The sequence below is a fragment of the Heteronotia binoei genome, chromosome 12 (assembly GCF_032191835.1).
Source record: "Heteronotia binoei isolate CCM8104 ecotype False Entrance Well chromosome 12, APGP_CSIRO_Hbin_v1, whole genome shotgun sequence".
In the NCBI taxonomy this organism is placed as follows: domain Eukaryota; kingdom Metazoa; phylum Chordata; class Lepidosauria; order Squamata; family Gekkonidae; genus Heteronotia; species Heteronotia binoei.
The window spans coordinates 41,931,925-41,947,586 of record NC_083234.1 but is presented as its reverse complement, the minus strand read 5'-3'; the positions used below and the strand labels follow the sequence as shown (position 1 = coordinate 41,947,586).

At 43.3% G+C, this 15,662-nt stretch overlaps 1 protein-coding gene across 2 annotated transcripts in view; it reads right to left on the bottom strand.

Annotated features, from left to right (window-relative positions):
- BIN3 (bridging integrator 3) overlaps positions 1 to 15,662 on the bottom strand; it is a 115,722-nt gene that overhangs the window by 57,172 nt on the left and 42,888 nt on the right. Inside the window, exons 3-4 of one of the 2 annotated variants that reach the window (XM_060251658.1) lie at positions 4,977 to 5,017; positions 2,685 to 2,746 (exon numbers count right to left, since the gene is read on the bottom strand). In XM_060251658.1, the coding sequence (XP_060107641.1) occupies positions 2,685 to 2,746; positions 4,977 to 5,017 (103 nt within the window). The remainder of the gene's footprint in view (positions 1 to 2,684; positions 2,747 to 4,976; positions 5,018 to 15,662) is intronic. The other variant, XM_060251659.1, reaches the window with a different exon arrangement.

The window sequence follows — 15,662 nt, the reverse complement described above, 5'->3', positions numbered from 1 at the left end:
AAAGGTTAAAACGCTTGGGGCTCTTTAACTTGGAGAAACGTCAACTGCGGGGTGACATGATAGAGGTTTACAAGATAATGCATGGAATGGAGAAAGCAGAGAAAGAAGTACTTTTCTCCCTTTCTCACAATACATGAACTCGTGGGCATTCGATGAAATTGCTGAGCAGTTAGGTTAAAACGGATAAAAGGAAGTACTTAACATGTGGAATTCACTGCCACAGGAGGTGGTGGCGGCTACAAGCATAGACAGCTTCAAAAGGGGGTTAGATAAAAATATGGAGCAGAGGTCCATCAGTGGCTATTAGCCACAGTGTGTATGTGTGTGTGTGTGTGTGTGTGTGCATAACTTTTTTGGCCACTGTGTGACACAGAGTGTTGGATTGGATGGGCCATTGGCCTGATCCAACATGGTGTCTCTTATGTTCTTATGACCAACTGAAAGCTCCTGAAGTTTCACTCCTGTACAAAGCTACTGAAGTAGCTGTCTGTGTTGCTGCAGTCAGTGCACCCAAGACCTATTTAGTAGGGGGGACCAGAGTTGCTAAGTAACAGAAACTGGACATTTTGACCTATGGCTGACCAATTCAAACATTACCAGGTATCTGAGGAAATATGCCTGCACATGAAAGGTCATATTTTGCATAAAAAGCTTTGTCATGGGACTCAAATTTTGTTCTATTACTGGTGCAGACAGAGTACACAACCCCACTATCCATCACTGGGGATACGATGGAAAGCATAGGAGACCACAGGAAACAAACAAACCCAGAACACTGCTGACACCCTGCTCAGGCCTCTGCTGAATCTAGGAAATGCAAACGTAAGCCAGCTCTCTCTAGCTACACTGTGCCAGGATCCTCCAGAGGACCTGAATGTGGTCAAAGTTTGGGTTTGTCCCAATTTCCACTTACTAGGAGAAGGAACAGGCAAAACAAAAGCCCCAAACCCCCCCAAAACTACCCTTCTATCTTCACTCCATTATTCAAAATGACATGCCTCTAAATGCAAAATCGCTTCCTGATATCTGGACAGGGCTTGAGCTGATCTGTGATGATGCCATAAAGCTAAAGGGGGGAGAAAGTCCTCCCACGGCTCCTTTGGGGCTTCAAGTGCTCCATATAAAACCACCCACTCAAAGGGAGGGGAAAAGAATCCTCCACAAGGAAAATCTTACTAGAAGAATCTTAACAAGGACCTGGTGATTGGACTTTTTAAAGCCTTGTGAATTGTTTCTCTCTGAGACCTGGCACATGTGCGCTTTGTACAAGAGTAGAAACACCAAATTCCTAGTTACTTCACAATTACTATGCAGTCATTAGTTCTGTGTGTGTGCAGTTCATGTATGGTGAGGACCGCAATTAACCTGGCCTGCAGACTGGACATCACAACTGAAAAAGAAACATACAAAGTTGGATCCATGCAGAGTCAATCCGCACTATCCTTTTCAGCTATGAGTGCCTAGATAGGGTCTGCATGCTTTGAGCTGCACAAGTGCACAATGTTCTAGCTGAACACATCCAACTTTCAGGTATCAGGCAGAATTGGCAAAATTCTGATAGCCACCATATACTTAAAAAAAACTTATTAGCTTTATTAGTCCAGAAACCATATACTTGAAGCTGTGTCTGCATCAAAAGTTGAGCTGTTTCAGTTTAAGCACCAACTTGGTCAGAGACAGGAGAAAAAGTCCATAACTGTGCCATGCAAACCTGACTTCTGTCCTTGGGAAATAATATAAACTATTCATGATTCACTCATGTTGGAGTTTAACTGCAAGACTAATTTTCTTTAAACAAATGATTTTAACATTTTTATCCTGCCTTTCATATTACCAGCGGCCCCCAGGAAATGCCACATGATTCAAGAGTTCAAAGCTCTGCTATCCACATTCAGAAAAAGGAGACAGGAAACTACAGATAAATATACATTTAGCCAAATACAAAAGCTGTCACTTGTTTTGCCAGGAAAAAGTGGGCTTTGGAAGTTTCCAGTTCCAAGTTTCATAAAACCTAACTTTTCTGCACAAGGGTCACTTTCCCCCCAGTGCTTGGGAGTGGATAGAAAAATAAGTATGTGAGGGGGGTCCAAAAGAATTAGGGGCCACATATTTTGATCCTATAACTATCAGCTGTGGCACAATATATGCAGCCCTCCGAGGCATTTTGAAAGACATCCTAGCCACACTTTGCTAAGTGGTTATTACTAAATTTCCTCTTCCTTCTTCAGACTGCTTAGTCTTTCCTGTGTTTGTTTAAACCCCATATTGTGTGATGCAGTGGAATGGGGTTCCTACCACAGAAGCTAGTAATGCAGCATGATGGAACCAATGTGCTAAAGAACACACCTGCATACCAGATGTCGAACTCTACTTTTTTTTAGCAAACAGCTGGGTCAGTTTAAGATGGAGCAACTTATTCACTGCTTCCTACGCCTATCGCAGAGTCACAGCCAAACCAAGCTAAGCCAAGCATTAACCAGGACTTCCTGGATAATTTTTTCCTTACAGACCAATGAAAAGGAGTTGCTATCCACTTACATTCATTCTCTAGGTAACTAAGTAAAGCTACCTCTTTTAAGAGTTCTCTCAAAAGGCACTGTGGATAAGTTTGCAGCTTCCCAATGCAAGAGACCCCCCCCTCCCCCACAGTCTTTGTTCTCACTAAGCTTACCGGCATTACCTACCAAGGTCTGCATCTGTACTTTTCTTCATGTCCTTCTGAAGCTTCTTAGTCTGATCTTCCAACCTAAAACAGCAAATTAAACTTTGCATGAATATTTTTTTTTAAAAGAACCCATCTGTGATAAGGACATTCTTGCTAGAGGGGCATTCTTAAGATGTAAGAGAAGGAGCAGCAGCTGAATTTTTACCTGCAGTATGGGAGAGATTAAAGGAAACAGTGGGGAAGGCTAGAGGGGCAGAAAAAAGTGGGAGAGGTTTCAAGCTTATAAAGAGTCATGTAGCTGGTTACCTATGGTAAATAATAAAGAAGATCTCTGGGCAACCAGACACAAAAGTTTTTGGGTACACACTATCTTTTTGGTTATCAATGAGCCCCAGGTGAACAACACAGGTAGGTAGGCTATTAACAATGTAGATTTGGAAAACAACACACACAAAAAGGAGGAGAGAAGTGGCTGATGGTGAACAGACCCCAGTCCTCAGTGGTAAGGGGGATGTAAAAGACACAACAGGGTAATGTAGAGCTAAGAACAGTAGCCGAGGTCTCTTGCTCCTCTCTCCACCTCCATTTGCTCTCAGGCAATTGGAGGAAGATAAGAAAGCAGGTAGAAGCAGAAATGGAAGCAAGAAGACAAGAGGTTGTGTAAGTCTGGAGCATCACAACGTGCAATGTTAGTGGTTAAGGGTTTCCATTAAAAAAATTCTTAACCTAAAAATAGACTCTGCATAATTGTAGCATTCATCTAATACCCAAGTTTGTTCCTTTTAGGCTCCCTGGCATGTAACAGTCAGGGCAACAGAAGGTATTTACTATTATTTAAAGGTGAAAGAAGCCAGTCTTCCCAGTGGTCCATTCAGGTGAGTCATTAGCAACTGAGATTAACAGGAAATTGGCTAATTTGGTGGTGAACATAAAAAAGGAAGAATTCTGTGGCTTGAGACCTAGATCGAGAAGGGGACATATAGCTCAGTCATGCTTTGCATGCAAAGGTGCCAAGTTCAATCTCCAGCATTCCCAGTTTCTTGGCTAGCTAGTGTTAAGTATGTCTGTTCTCTGTCTCAGACCCTACAGGGCCACCCACTTACGTATCAGAGACCACTTGGGTCATTACCAGTTTGGTGTAGTGGTTAAGTGAGTGGACTCTTATCTGGGAGAACCGGATTTGATTCCCCACTCTTCCACTTGCAGCTGTTGGAATGGCCTTGGGTCAGCCATAGCTGTTACAGCATTGTCCTTGAAAGGACAGTTTCTGTGAGAGCACTCTCAGCCCCACCTACATCACAGGGTGTCTGTTATGGGGTGGGGAGGTAAAGGCGATTGTGACCACTCTAGAGACTCTGAGATTCAGAGTGGAGAGCGGGATATAAATCCAATATCATCATCTGCTTCTACCAGAACAATGGTAAATAGACTTTGTCTGATGTGCCCAAGCCCAAGAATATTCACACAAACATATATATCCTTCCCCTCTCTCTCACACAGGCAGAATTCCTCTCTTTGCTAAGGAAGTAATAGAATGGGCACACAATCTTGGCCAAGAATTGCAAAATCAGGTGGATGCTGGCAACACCTCTATCCACTTTTTATTCCTCACTGCCTCCCAGACAATCATGGCTAGATCAGGTACTTTCCCTTGCCAGGACACAAATGTGAGAAGAAAGCGAAGACAAGAGCCACCTAAGTATTTACAATGATCTTGTCCCACTTGAGGCTGGAAAGCAATGCTTCCTTGAAAGATTCAGGTCATCAGAGGGGGTGGCAAGTCTTTTTGCAGAAATAGAATCTTATGCAGGCAGGTTGAGATCTCGTTCCACAGCAGGACAGTTCCAGAGAGACCAGTCAAGCTGAGGCAACTAATCAACTGGGAGCAAGAAAACTCATCATCGGCCAGATGTTTAACTACAGGGAAACCCAAGCCACTTTGAACGTTTCAAAATCTCTTCATGAAAAACACTTTTTTATAAGATTTAATGGATTACACCACTGTAAAACCCTGTGTTTATTCTTGCCATAGAGATGGTGAACAGCTACAGGCTTCCCAGTGGTATATTCATATAGAGCCTTGCATGCGCACACTGCAGAATGTACAACAAAAGGAAATAACATAGGTCATTCTTATGTGTACGCCTTTTGTGAAGTAATTTGTGAAAAGGCACTTAGCCCCAGCAGGTAGTGCCAGACCAACATGGGGGAGAGGGGCAAGACAGGGAAGGGGAAAAAAGAACAAGACAGGGACAATAGAGGGAAGGGGGGAAAAGAACAATCTTCTACAAGAAGTTAGTTGAGCACTTACTGTTGAAGCTTTCCATACTCTCGTTCAAAATCTCTTTCAACCTGAGAAAAAGAAGACACCTCAAATTAGCTTTGAAGCAAACCTTTAAAAAACAAAAAGACTCCACCCAATGCAAGTGGCACTCATCTTATAAATGCAAAGCCCCCAACAGGAGAGTTTTTAAGCAGTGAACAGGTAACAAATTCCACACAGCTCTCAAGTGAATGAAACATCCACTTGCAAAGGACTTCCCATTCCCCATAATGTGTAGAGAACATATTGCCCACAGTTGGAGTGAAAATAGCATTGTGTCCCTACTACCAAGGCTGGATTTAACAAATAAACAAATCTCTCTAATAGTTAAATAGGTCTCCCATAAAATCTGAATTCGTTTTGCATTCTCCTAAATGCCACATTCAGTACTGTACAGTGCAGTGAGCAATTAAACAGTCTTTTCCCACACCACCTCCCATTTTATTCCATCTACTTACCTACAGCCCTGAAGCATCTTTACTAAGGCAACTAGAAACTCAGTGTTAACTTTTACATGATATCACTGCCAAATGTAGATACTAGCAGAGAACACAAAGGACAATATTGAACTGCATGGGATCACTATGAGTTGGCTGTGACTTGATGGCACTTTCTGCCACCATTTTGGTTTAATAGGCCTTTAGTAATTTTTTTTCACATATATTTCCTCCTCAATAAGGGAGTGCTCGTTGTCTTACTTACAAGCTATTTCTTAGAAAATAAAGTGATTTCTGTACACTTTGGACTCATCGTCCTAGCCAACAAAGGAGGACACAGTTCTGTAAGTGGCCAGTTCTGTAAGACACCAAAATGGCAAAATGTGAAGTGTGCTCTCTCTTTCTTATTGTCTTATTAAAGAGCTACTAGCCCCATACCAGAATAGGGAGAACTGGTTGCATAGCATTGTCCTATGTGTAATATGGCGCGTGAGAGCAAACACCAAAGCTGCCAGCAGTTGTGTCTGGTGGCCTGCAGAGATCTGTGCTTTCCTACAGCCTTAAGGGCTACTGGCAATTCAAAACAAAATGTAGACAGGAAGTTGCACACAAACTCTGCGGCAGCAGTAGCATAGCAATTCCTATGGCCGCATATCCATCACTCCTCAGTTCAGTAGAAGCAGGAGGAGGAAATGAGCTCCTGTCCTTAGCTTCCTGCTGTAAGAGGAAACTATCCATAGGGTCTTAATCCTTGCTGCAATATACTTACTGAAGTTTTATTCCATGGTTCCTCCCCACATCCCCCCTTAAAAACATGGCAGTTCAAAAACCAGTGAGGTAAGCTGTGATGAGAGATCTGACTAAATTCATTCAAAGGCACCCAAGGAGTTTCCACAGATGTACATGATTTTGGAAACTGGTATCCAGCATCCAAACCCAACACTTGAGCCAATACAGATTATTAGTTTTTACTTCCCTTAAACCCTGAGAGCCTGTCAGGTCTAAGGGAGATGGCGATGGAGGCAGAGATGGTAGCTATGGCGACTGCCCATCTGATGTTATTAGGCAGAGAACAAAGCAACTGCATTAGTAAAGCACAGTAATCTCACACGGCAGCCCTATGGTGACTACCTAGCCTGATTCCTTTGTAGCCTTCTGGTTTATGGACAAAAGACAGAGAAGCCACCACAGTGCTATGCAATACCAGCTGTCCATTTCACAGAAGGGGATAGTACCCGGAGGGAGCTCCACCTTGGTAGATTATGCTTTTCCAATCAAAAAGGAAGCAATGGAATCTATTACTAGGGTGAAGAAAGAGCCGTCCATCACTGGGACAGAGGCCAGACAGGCAAATACTGTCGCTTTAGATGTCCTGGATTGGAAGGAGGTTTGGCTAGCTGGTATGTAAAGCCTGTCATAACTCTGATCTGAAAGACCAGTTAATGAAAACTAGTTTATTTTAAATAAGTGAGAACTAGAAAGTTCAACTCTCTAATTATTTTATCTTGTAATAGTTACACAAACCCAGTCCTGACAACTGACATGCGTGCAAGTAATCAGCCATACAAATTTACACCAGTTTCTATACCAATGTAATGGTCCCAACTTCCCTCAAAGAATCCCGGGTAATGCAGTTTGGTAAAGGCGCTAAGAATTCTCTGACAGAAATCCCTAATGCCACCTCAAAGAACCACAGTACCCAGGGTGCCCTAGGCAAAGGAACTGACTATAGCAAATCAGTTTAAGCCTGTAATATAGCTGCACCCCAAGAGTCTAGAGAACAATAACTGCTGTGTCAGCATGTTATCAGAACAAAATTATTTTGGCGAGAAGCTGTATATAAAAGAAATAAAGGAATGCTATTACGTTGGCCCTGCTTGTTAAAAAAAACATAACATGCTGGGATTACAGGCAAGCTCAACAATCATTTAGGATCACAGTGGTCCTTTTGCCTTAGTTTTCCATTGGTAACATGCAGGGGAAAGCACCTTCCCACCTCACAGCTCCCTTTATAAACCCTGCATTGTAAGCACTAAATGGGGAAACAAAGACTGCCACTTTAATTTTGGAGATTCATAGTTGCTCATTGCAGCTGTGCAATTTCCAACTATTTCCTATGAACTGTAGAAAAATGCTTTATATCTATGGTGCCTTAAGAGAAAGCAGCCAAAAAATTATACTGGGAAATGTTAAAAAGTCATTTGAACTTTCTGCTAGGAAATATATAGTTTTTGCTCTTAATTTTTTTTTTAAATGACAACTTTCCTTTCACCCATTTTTTCTTTTCCCCACATCTGTGTTTTAGGGCATTTCAAATGTGCCTAACTGGTTCCAGCATCTGCCACCCACATCCCCCAAAGATAATGACTGCTGAACATCATCTTTCCCTGTATCATTTCCTAGGAGACTCCTTAAGCACTGCTGCTTGACTCAATGTCACCACCAGCAAAGGCTTCCAAATCTAAAGACATAATCCAAAACGAATGCCACTACACAATCCTTTTGCAGGTTCATCCCCCAGAACTGTATAAGGAAAACAACATTTTTGTATTTTACAAGAAAGATGGTGCAGTCTAGCCTGATACCTTCTTAAAACGTGGCTTGCTAACCAACTCCAAACCCTGGCTAAGCAGGGGACCTGATTAGCAACTCCGGTTAATGTTGGTTCTGCATTCATAAATCAGAGGAAGGCAGGTGGGTTTTCACTCTGGGGAGAGGACTGTAGAATACAAGATTCCACAACTGGCTCCTGATCTAGGGAGAGCTGTATCCACACTAAGCCCAGGAAGTTGCACAACCTCCTCTGGCTCCACAGTCATTCTTTGCCACCCACTGGAATGGAGGACCTGCACAAACTAAAGCTTTTAGCAGATGCCATAGAGATGATCATTTTATTTCTAAAGCATTTTCTAATCAAGGTACAGACAGAATGAACTGTGGGGATTAAACAAGCTGCACAAGCAAAATTCATCAGCACACAGTTGACATCCCCTTAAGAGAACACAGTGGGGGATTACAGATCGGCACTTTGGGCAGACTCAAAGAGGCCTCAGAACTCAACCCAAAAAATCCTTCCTCACACATCTGCTGCATGTCCTGGTCCTGTACTCACCCCGTCCTCCAGCCTCCACAGTGCAGCTCAAAAAGCTACCACTTCCGAAGCAATGGCAAATTTTTGAGCAGCACACTAGTCACCTCCTTGGCATCTGGAAGCGGAAGGGCGCAAGTGAGGCATCTTGGCAGTGTGAAAATGCTAAGCCACCCCAAGCCACTTCTGGCCTTTGTGTGTGTGTGTGTGTGTGTGTGAAAACTAGCCAGAGCGCTTGAGCGCATGAGCGCTGGACCTGTTAGGGGAGAAAAAAAAGCAGTCTGGCTTCTAAGGTGCCCCCCACCTGATTGGGCCAAGTCACCTCACAGATGGGATGGGGCTGCCTCCCTGGGGAGGTGTGGGGGTTTCGGGATGGCTCTTTTTGGCTGGCCTGATATGGGATGCCTCCCATCTCCCCCTAAATGTCCGTCTGTTAGCAGCCAGTGGGACATCAGCAAAAGGAATGGCTTCTCAGGTAAGCAAAACACATTGCAAGTACCCAGTGAGAAGTATATGGATGTCTTTCCCACATCATCAGGGGGTACACTCATCGCTATTTAGCACACATACTTAGGGAAAGGGAGGAAAACAGTACATGATTCTGTAAGTAGATTGAACCAGAATATTAAAATTGGGGGGGGGGGGTTTGAACACACACAAGCAATACTAGAGGCACGCAGAAAACAAAATTTTCAGAAGCAGAAGAGAAACATCTAAAGAAACTGAAATGCTTCGAACGCAAATCTTTGCTTAGTTTTTAATTACAACAAGTCAAGGCCACCATTTCCAAGGAAAAGTTTGATTTTATGATGGTCTCCTTGAACATCATCTCAGTCTGCAAGATTCATGTCTGAATGGGTCCAGAGGTGTTTCAATCTGATGCCTATTTTGACCATGCTGGCTGGCAATGCCTGTGGAGCTTGTACCTGTCATGTGCCCATTATGATGGGAATTACTAACATGCGTATCTAAGCTGAACAACTATGTACAAGCAACAAACTTTGCTTGCTGCCAAAAATGGTCCTCCTAGGAAAGGGCTAGATCAGTGTGTAGGATGTTTGCACTGTCGCTGCCTGTGGTGTCACAAGCTTGCCAAAATCCACAGCAGCTGATGCCTTCAGGTCAGGTAACAAGCAAAAAAGAAAAAAAAATTAAAGCCACCCTATATTTCTATGGCAGTTCCGGTGGTTAAAAATAGCTGCTGAATTGCCACTTCTATTTATACATCCATGTGTGAACTGTCCCGGTTGCCTTACAAGGCAACCGGACACAGGCTGCCAACCTGGCACCTAACTATGGGTTGCTGCCACCATTTTAATCACATATTAAAGCCCCAGCTATCACAAACAGGAATGCCTGGGACTAACATGAAGTCTATGCAATGGTTTCTTTCTCTCTCTCTCTCTCTCCTTTCTCTCTCTCTCTCCTTTCTCTTTCTTTCTTTCTTTCTTTCTTTCTTTCTTTCTTTCTTTCTTTCTTTCTTTCTTTCTTTCTTTCTTTCTAAACAGCGCAACTTTCCAAACTTCCAAATTTTTGCCCCAACTTACTCACTTTTTAAAAGGAGAAACACTCACAATTGCTATTATGCAGCATTTATGTACATTTTTTACTGCAAGTAAAATTGAGATGTTAACGCAAGGCCAAGACATGGACAGAAAGAAGGAAATTCTGCTGCTGCTACTTTTATTTATTATAGTTAGTGAGGCAGTGAAATGGGAAAGGGTAATCCCCCGCCCAGTAAATTCAATTAGTGATGCTTCATTAGCAGAACAAACTGGTGTGCTGCACTAAGAAGTTCCAAGGACAGTGCTGCCAGGCTTGGTTGCCTTTGGATGACAGCACACTGAAGACTTGTGGTGTTTTTGTAAAATGTGCTTTATTTACAAACATACAAGAAGAGCACAGTGGAGGCAAATGTGCTCATATAAACAGATGCCATCACATTTCCAGAGAGCAGTTGTGGCCATAAACTTGCACCCCCAGAAACTCTCCTCCCTCACACCAGATTTAAATCAGCATTCCCAGAAATTCTCATGCTCTCCTCCCATTCTACGGTTGCCAGGTCTGAGCAACAAGCCAGTGGGGGACTTATTGGGACACTCTGGGAGAGGGGAGGAAATAAACACACCATGCCTACATTACCTCCAGGTGACATAGGCATGTCAGAGATGTCAGGGTGATGCTCTGGTTTGGGGCAAAACTAATTGGATTTGAAGCTAATTCTACCATTGTTTTGTCCAAAAAACAGTGTTGCCCCCCGACATCACATAGGCACATCAGGTTTGGAGCAGTAATTCTCCCCCATCGGCCAGCTGGCTGGTGCCAAGGGGGAGCACAGGAAACCAGGGCATTTCCCAAAAGGTGGTGCGGAATTGTTTTCTGTGGCCCCAAAAGGTAGGACCAGAACCAGTGGGTTGAAATTAAATCAGAAGAGTTTCTGGCTCAACATTAGGAGGAACTTCCTGACAGAGCAGTTCCTCAGGGGAACAGGCTTCCTCAGGAGGTGGTTGGCTCTCCTTCCTTGGGGTTATTGAACAGAGACTAGATGGCCAGCTGACAGCAATGCTGATCCTGTGAACTTGGGGGGAGTTGTTTGTGAATTTTCTGCTTTGTGCAGGGAATTGGACTAGATGACATGGGGGTTCCTTCCGACTCTATGATTCTATTCCAGGGGACTTAGCAACCCTAGCCCATTCTAACTGCAATGTTCTTTAACTCAAACTCGTGTAAACACTGATCATTGCAGGAGAACTCCACATCAAGTGAGCCATCCACATTTATGAAGAAATATTAATGTTCTTTTGTTAGGATCCTTACAATTCACTGACAATGAACAAGGCAAGGCAGACTCCTAAGAGCACACAACTGTTACCACAGAACATGATGCTATTCAGACTTAACACCATGCAACATTAGATATATGCTATTCATTCCTCCTTCATGAGCAAACATCATCTATTCTGAATGTGAAAGGGATCTACAGTATTAATCCATTCATAGCATTAAGCCAATGGGGAATATGCATATACGTATTGTTATAAACCATACCAAACATATAACAGCAGCCCATAACACACATTAAAGTAACAACCAAAAATAGTTTAAAAGGTTAATATTTTGAATACAACTCTTTGACAACATAAATAAGCTGCTCTGAGCCCGCCAGGGGAGGGCAGGATATAAATCTGATTAAATAAAAATTAAATAACAAAAGAACAATTTATATAAAACATCTATAGAACCAATTTGTACAAGTAGGGGACAAGCAAAAACATGATCTCTCAGCTACTAGACTGTAATGGTAAGAACACTCTTCTGGGAATAAGCCCTGTGGTGGAATGTGCCTGCTCTGGCCCGCATGTCCTATTCTGCCCTGCCCTCTTAGGTGTTTCCCCACCTCAGGAGGGGCTTTTCTTCCACTATTGGGTAGCTCACCACCACCACTGTATGGAATTACCCACTGGGAGGGTTAGGACTCCCAGCTTCCCTTCCAAGGTCTGAGGCCTTGCCTCTGTGGCTCACACTGCCCAGCATCTGGTTACCATGGGCACATTTACTGCCTTGCATGCCCCTGGAGGAATTGCCAACTGACTGTCTTCCTTGTGGCATTCCTTTTAAAATAGCATGTCCAAGATGGTGGAGGTCTATGTGGTACAGAGAACCACTACCAGCATCAAAAGTTATAAAGTAGTTATTAAAAAGAAAACGTTTACAAGCATACTATTAGCACAGCACCAGGTTGAGCAAGTGATACACAAGAAAGAGATAAAACACAAATCCTCTGTCCCTCTCTCTGTACATGCCCTATCAGGTCAGGCCCCTTTAGCTTAGGTAGTTACAGATCTCTGCAAAGATATCATAATCTTGAAGCTCCCCTCCAGCTCTTTAGGCCAGCACATGGTCAAAAACGGTTGCCTTCCCAGAGGAATTGTCTGCGTCCTCTGATGGCTCAGCATCCCAGAAAAAGAGACCTCCTTCCTGTTGCAAGGAGTTTGTATCTGTTTCTCCTCCTACTGACTTGGTCATGACAGATCAGTGAAGTGCTTCCTGGGGCTTCTTCCAGGAGATATTCCTGGATCCGTTCTACTCTAAAAGTCCTGCAAAACTCTGTTCCCTGCTTGGAGAAGCGGAAGAGCTTGATCCACTCTTCTCTCCTGCTAGATTCATTAGCATTTGTATGAAGGTGAGCTGAAGTGAACCTGGAAAGTCATTGACTGACTTTCTCCTCCGCAGCCTGTTCTCTGCTGGGGAGGAGGGCTGTTAAAATGCAAAGCAGAGACTCTGCTCCTTTCAAACCTCCCAGGAAAAGAGCATTTCTTCATAAGTCCCATTTACTTACTGCCAAGTAGACCTGCTTTGGAACTGCTCCCTGTGTCATCCTAATTTTATTTATTTTATTTTGTGGATTTATAGTCTGCTCTTTCCCATAATGGGCTCAGGCTGGATTACAACATGCAGTAATAAGACAGTTAAAAAATCCAGCAATAAAACAGTTAAGGCTAACCTAACCCTACTACAATGCAAACATTACATACACAGATATGCTTATTTATGTTGCATTAGCCAAGCTGCCTCTTGCATAGCTATGAAGTTTTCATTTTGCCTGCTACTTTCCTTTAGGCAAAAAGGTTGTGAAATGCCACACTGAGCGATCACATTTTTTCCCCCCTTCTTTACACTGACTACACACATCCATTGTCTTCTCCTGGCAGAGCAGATATTTCCTGTGCAGACTCATCTTAACAAGTGCAAATTGACTCCTACTAGGTTACAGCCCTCTTCTTTACAAATGTTTCAGGTCTCAGCTGTCTACCTAATTTAAAAATTGAACTAAGCCATACAGAGCCAACTATCCCATTGCAAACAGTAGTTTCACCCAGACTAAGATTTCTCTGTGTGATCATTTGCTTTGCCTGAACTAAGAATTCTCTTACAAAGGAGACTGTCATTTTGATTTTGTCATACTTGATTTTACTGTCATAAAAGAAAAGCTGGTTTGCTCTTCCAAATGAGACTATTTCTGTCCAAAACAGACCAATAAGTATCTCAGCTTTCTGTAGCCTTCAAGTGATTAACACTAGATCATGAACGTGCATAAAACACATAAAGCTGCCTTATACCAAGTCAGATAACACTGATCCAGCAGGGTCAGTATTGTCTAGTAGTCTGACTGGCAGTGGGTTCTTCAGGGCCTCAGGAAAAGCTCTTTCACATCACCTGCTGCCTGATCCTTTAAACTGGAGATGTGCAGGACTACAGATGGGACCTTCTGGATGCAAACTGGATGTTCCTCCCCTGAACCATAGCCCTCCATATTTCAGATAGCAAGCTTCTGCTGCTTTTTATGGCCATCTGTTTTCCTACAAATAAACATTTGCTTTAAGAATATTTGACCAGTGGTCTAGGGAGAAGAATAAAAAGAGGATTTAGAAATTATCCATCATTTCCATAAATCTGAGCCTACTTAGTTCTATGTCACTGTCACTAAGAGTTTACTGTCCAAAAGTCTGGGTGGTGGAGCTAAAAAGTCTCTGTGGTTAACAAGCTGCAGGCACCCTCTGTGTATTTACGGTACCTTTACCTGGATGTAGGGATGAGCATGAACCTCATCACAAACCTAAATTCACCACAAAAATTATCCAGTTTGTGGTTTGTGAGCCAAGGGTTGTGTGATCGCACCTGCAACGAATCTCCCAAATCTCCCATGAACCTCCATGGTTTTTATAGGGGTTCATATGGTTATTGTTGGTGGGTTGTGTGGCAGACCGAGGGGTGGACTTCTGCAGCCCTGAAAACACCAATAATGGCCCTCCAAAAACCAAATAAAAGTGGAACCTGGGGGCACACAGGAACAAACCCCATGAACCAGGACAAACCTCCATTTTCCCAGTTCATGCCCATTCCTAGTGGTAATATTGTGGCAGCAACCCAGAGCCAGGCAGCACCGTGATAACTGGTTAGTAGCCCATTCCTGTTCTGAAGCAGAGGAAGCTGCAACAGCAATACCTAGATCAGTCCCTGATACAGTCACCATCTCTGTTCGGCAACAAAATATACAGGCCCTTGGATGAAATATACAAAAAGTATCTTTTCCAAGACTGCTTTTCACTACTGGGGGAACATCACCTTAATTCCTCATCAAAAAATTAAGGGAAGGAGGCCCCCACCTGGCAGGAAGAGGGGATGCTTTCCTCCAAGCTTGAAGCTGCCCAGGAACAGGACAGACAAGGAACCAGTAAGTGTTTTCCACTCAGACAGCCCAGTCCCTCAGCATGACATCACCCAAGAGTGAATTGTGTGTCTTTTGGTCAGCTTGGCCAGCAATGCGGCTTGAAATAGAAATTTAATCCCATCCTATCCTCCTCTTAGGCATGTCCGTGCCGGAGGTTCCTGCACTCCCACTTCTGTGCTTCAACACATGATCAGAAATACAGGAACCCCATCCCAGGCAAATGAAGGTAAAATGTGGTACGGAAAGTCTTGCGCTAACGCTGCACTTTTCCACTTGTGGACTGAAAGATCTGCCATGCAGAGAGGGTGCAAGTAAGCACTGTGGCTTTTCGGCATTGAGTGCAGTGAATGAGTACTCCTAAAACTGTTTAAACTAGAGTGACACTTGCAGGTATGTGTGGGGACAGTCTTACTACCAAGAGACTTTATTATAAGGCATGAACACAGATCAAGATAAACAGCCATGTTAGTCCGTCTGTAGCTGCAGAAAAGAACAAGAGTTCAGTAGCACCTTAAATACTGTTCATGCCTTAGAAAAGAGCAAGAGTTCAGTAGAGACTTAAAGACTAACAAAATTTGTGGCAGGGTATGAGCTTTCATGAGTCACTGCTTCAGATATCTTCAGTGACTCATGAAAGCTCATACCCTGTCACATTTTTTTTTAATCTTTAAGGCACTACTGGACTCTTGCTCTTTTCCAAGGCATGAACATATTCTACACATAGAATCAAAGACTGGCATGCCTGGCATCCTTTTGCACAAAACAGAAATCTCTGTATGTCAGACCACATCGTTCAAATTACACTGTTTCCATCACCAGGGAACGAGGCAGAATCACTACATGTCTCCCAACCCAGACTATGACAGGTGAATGTTTCAGAAAGGAGCGAGGGAACACAATAAATCAGCAACTAGGAC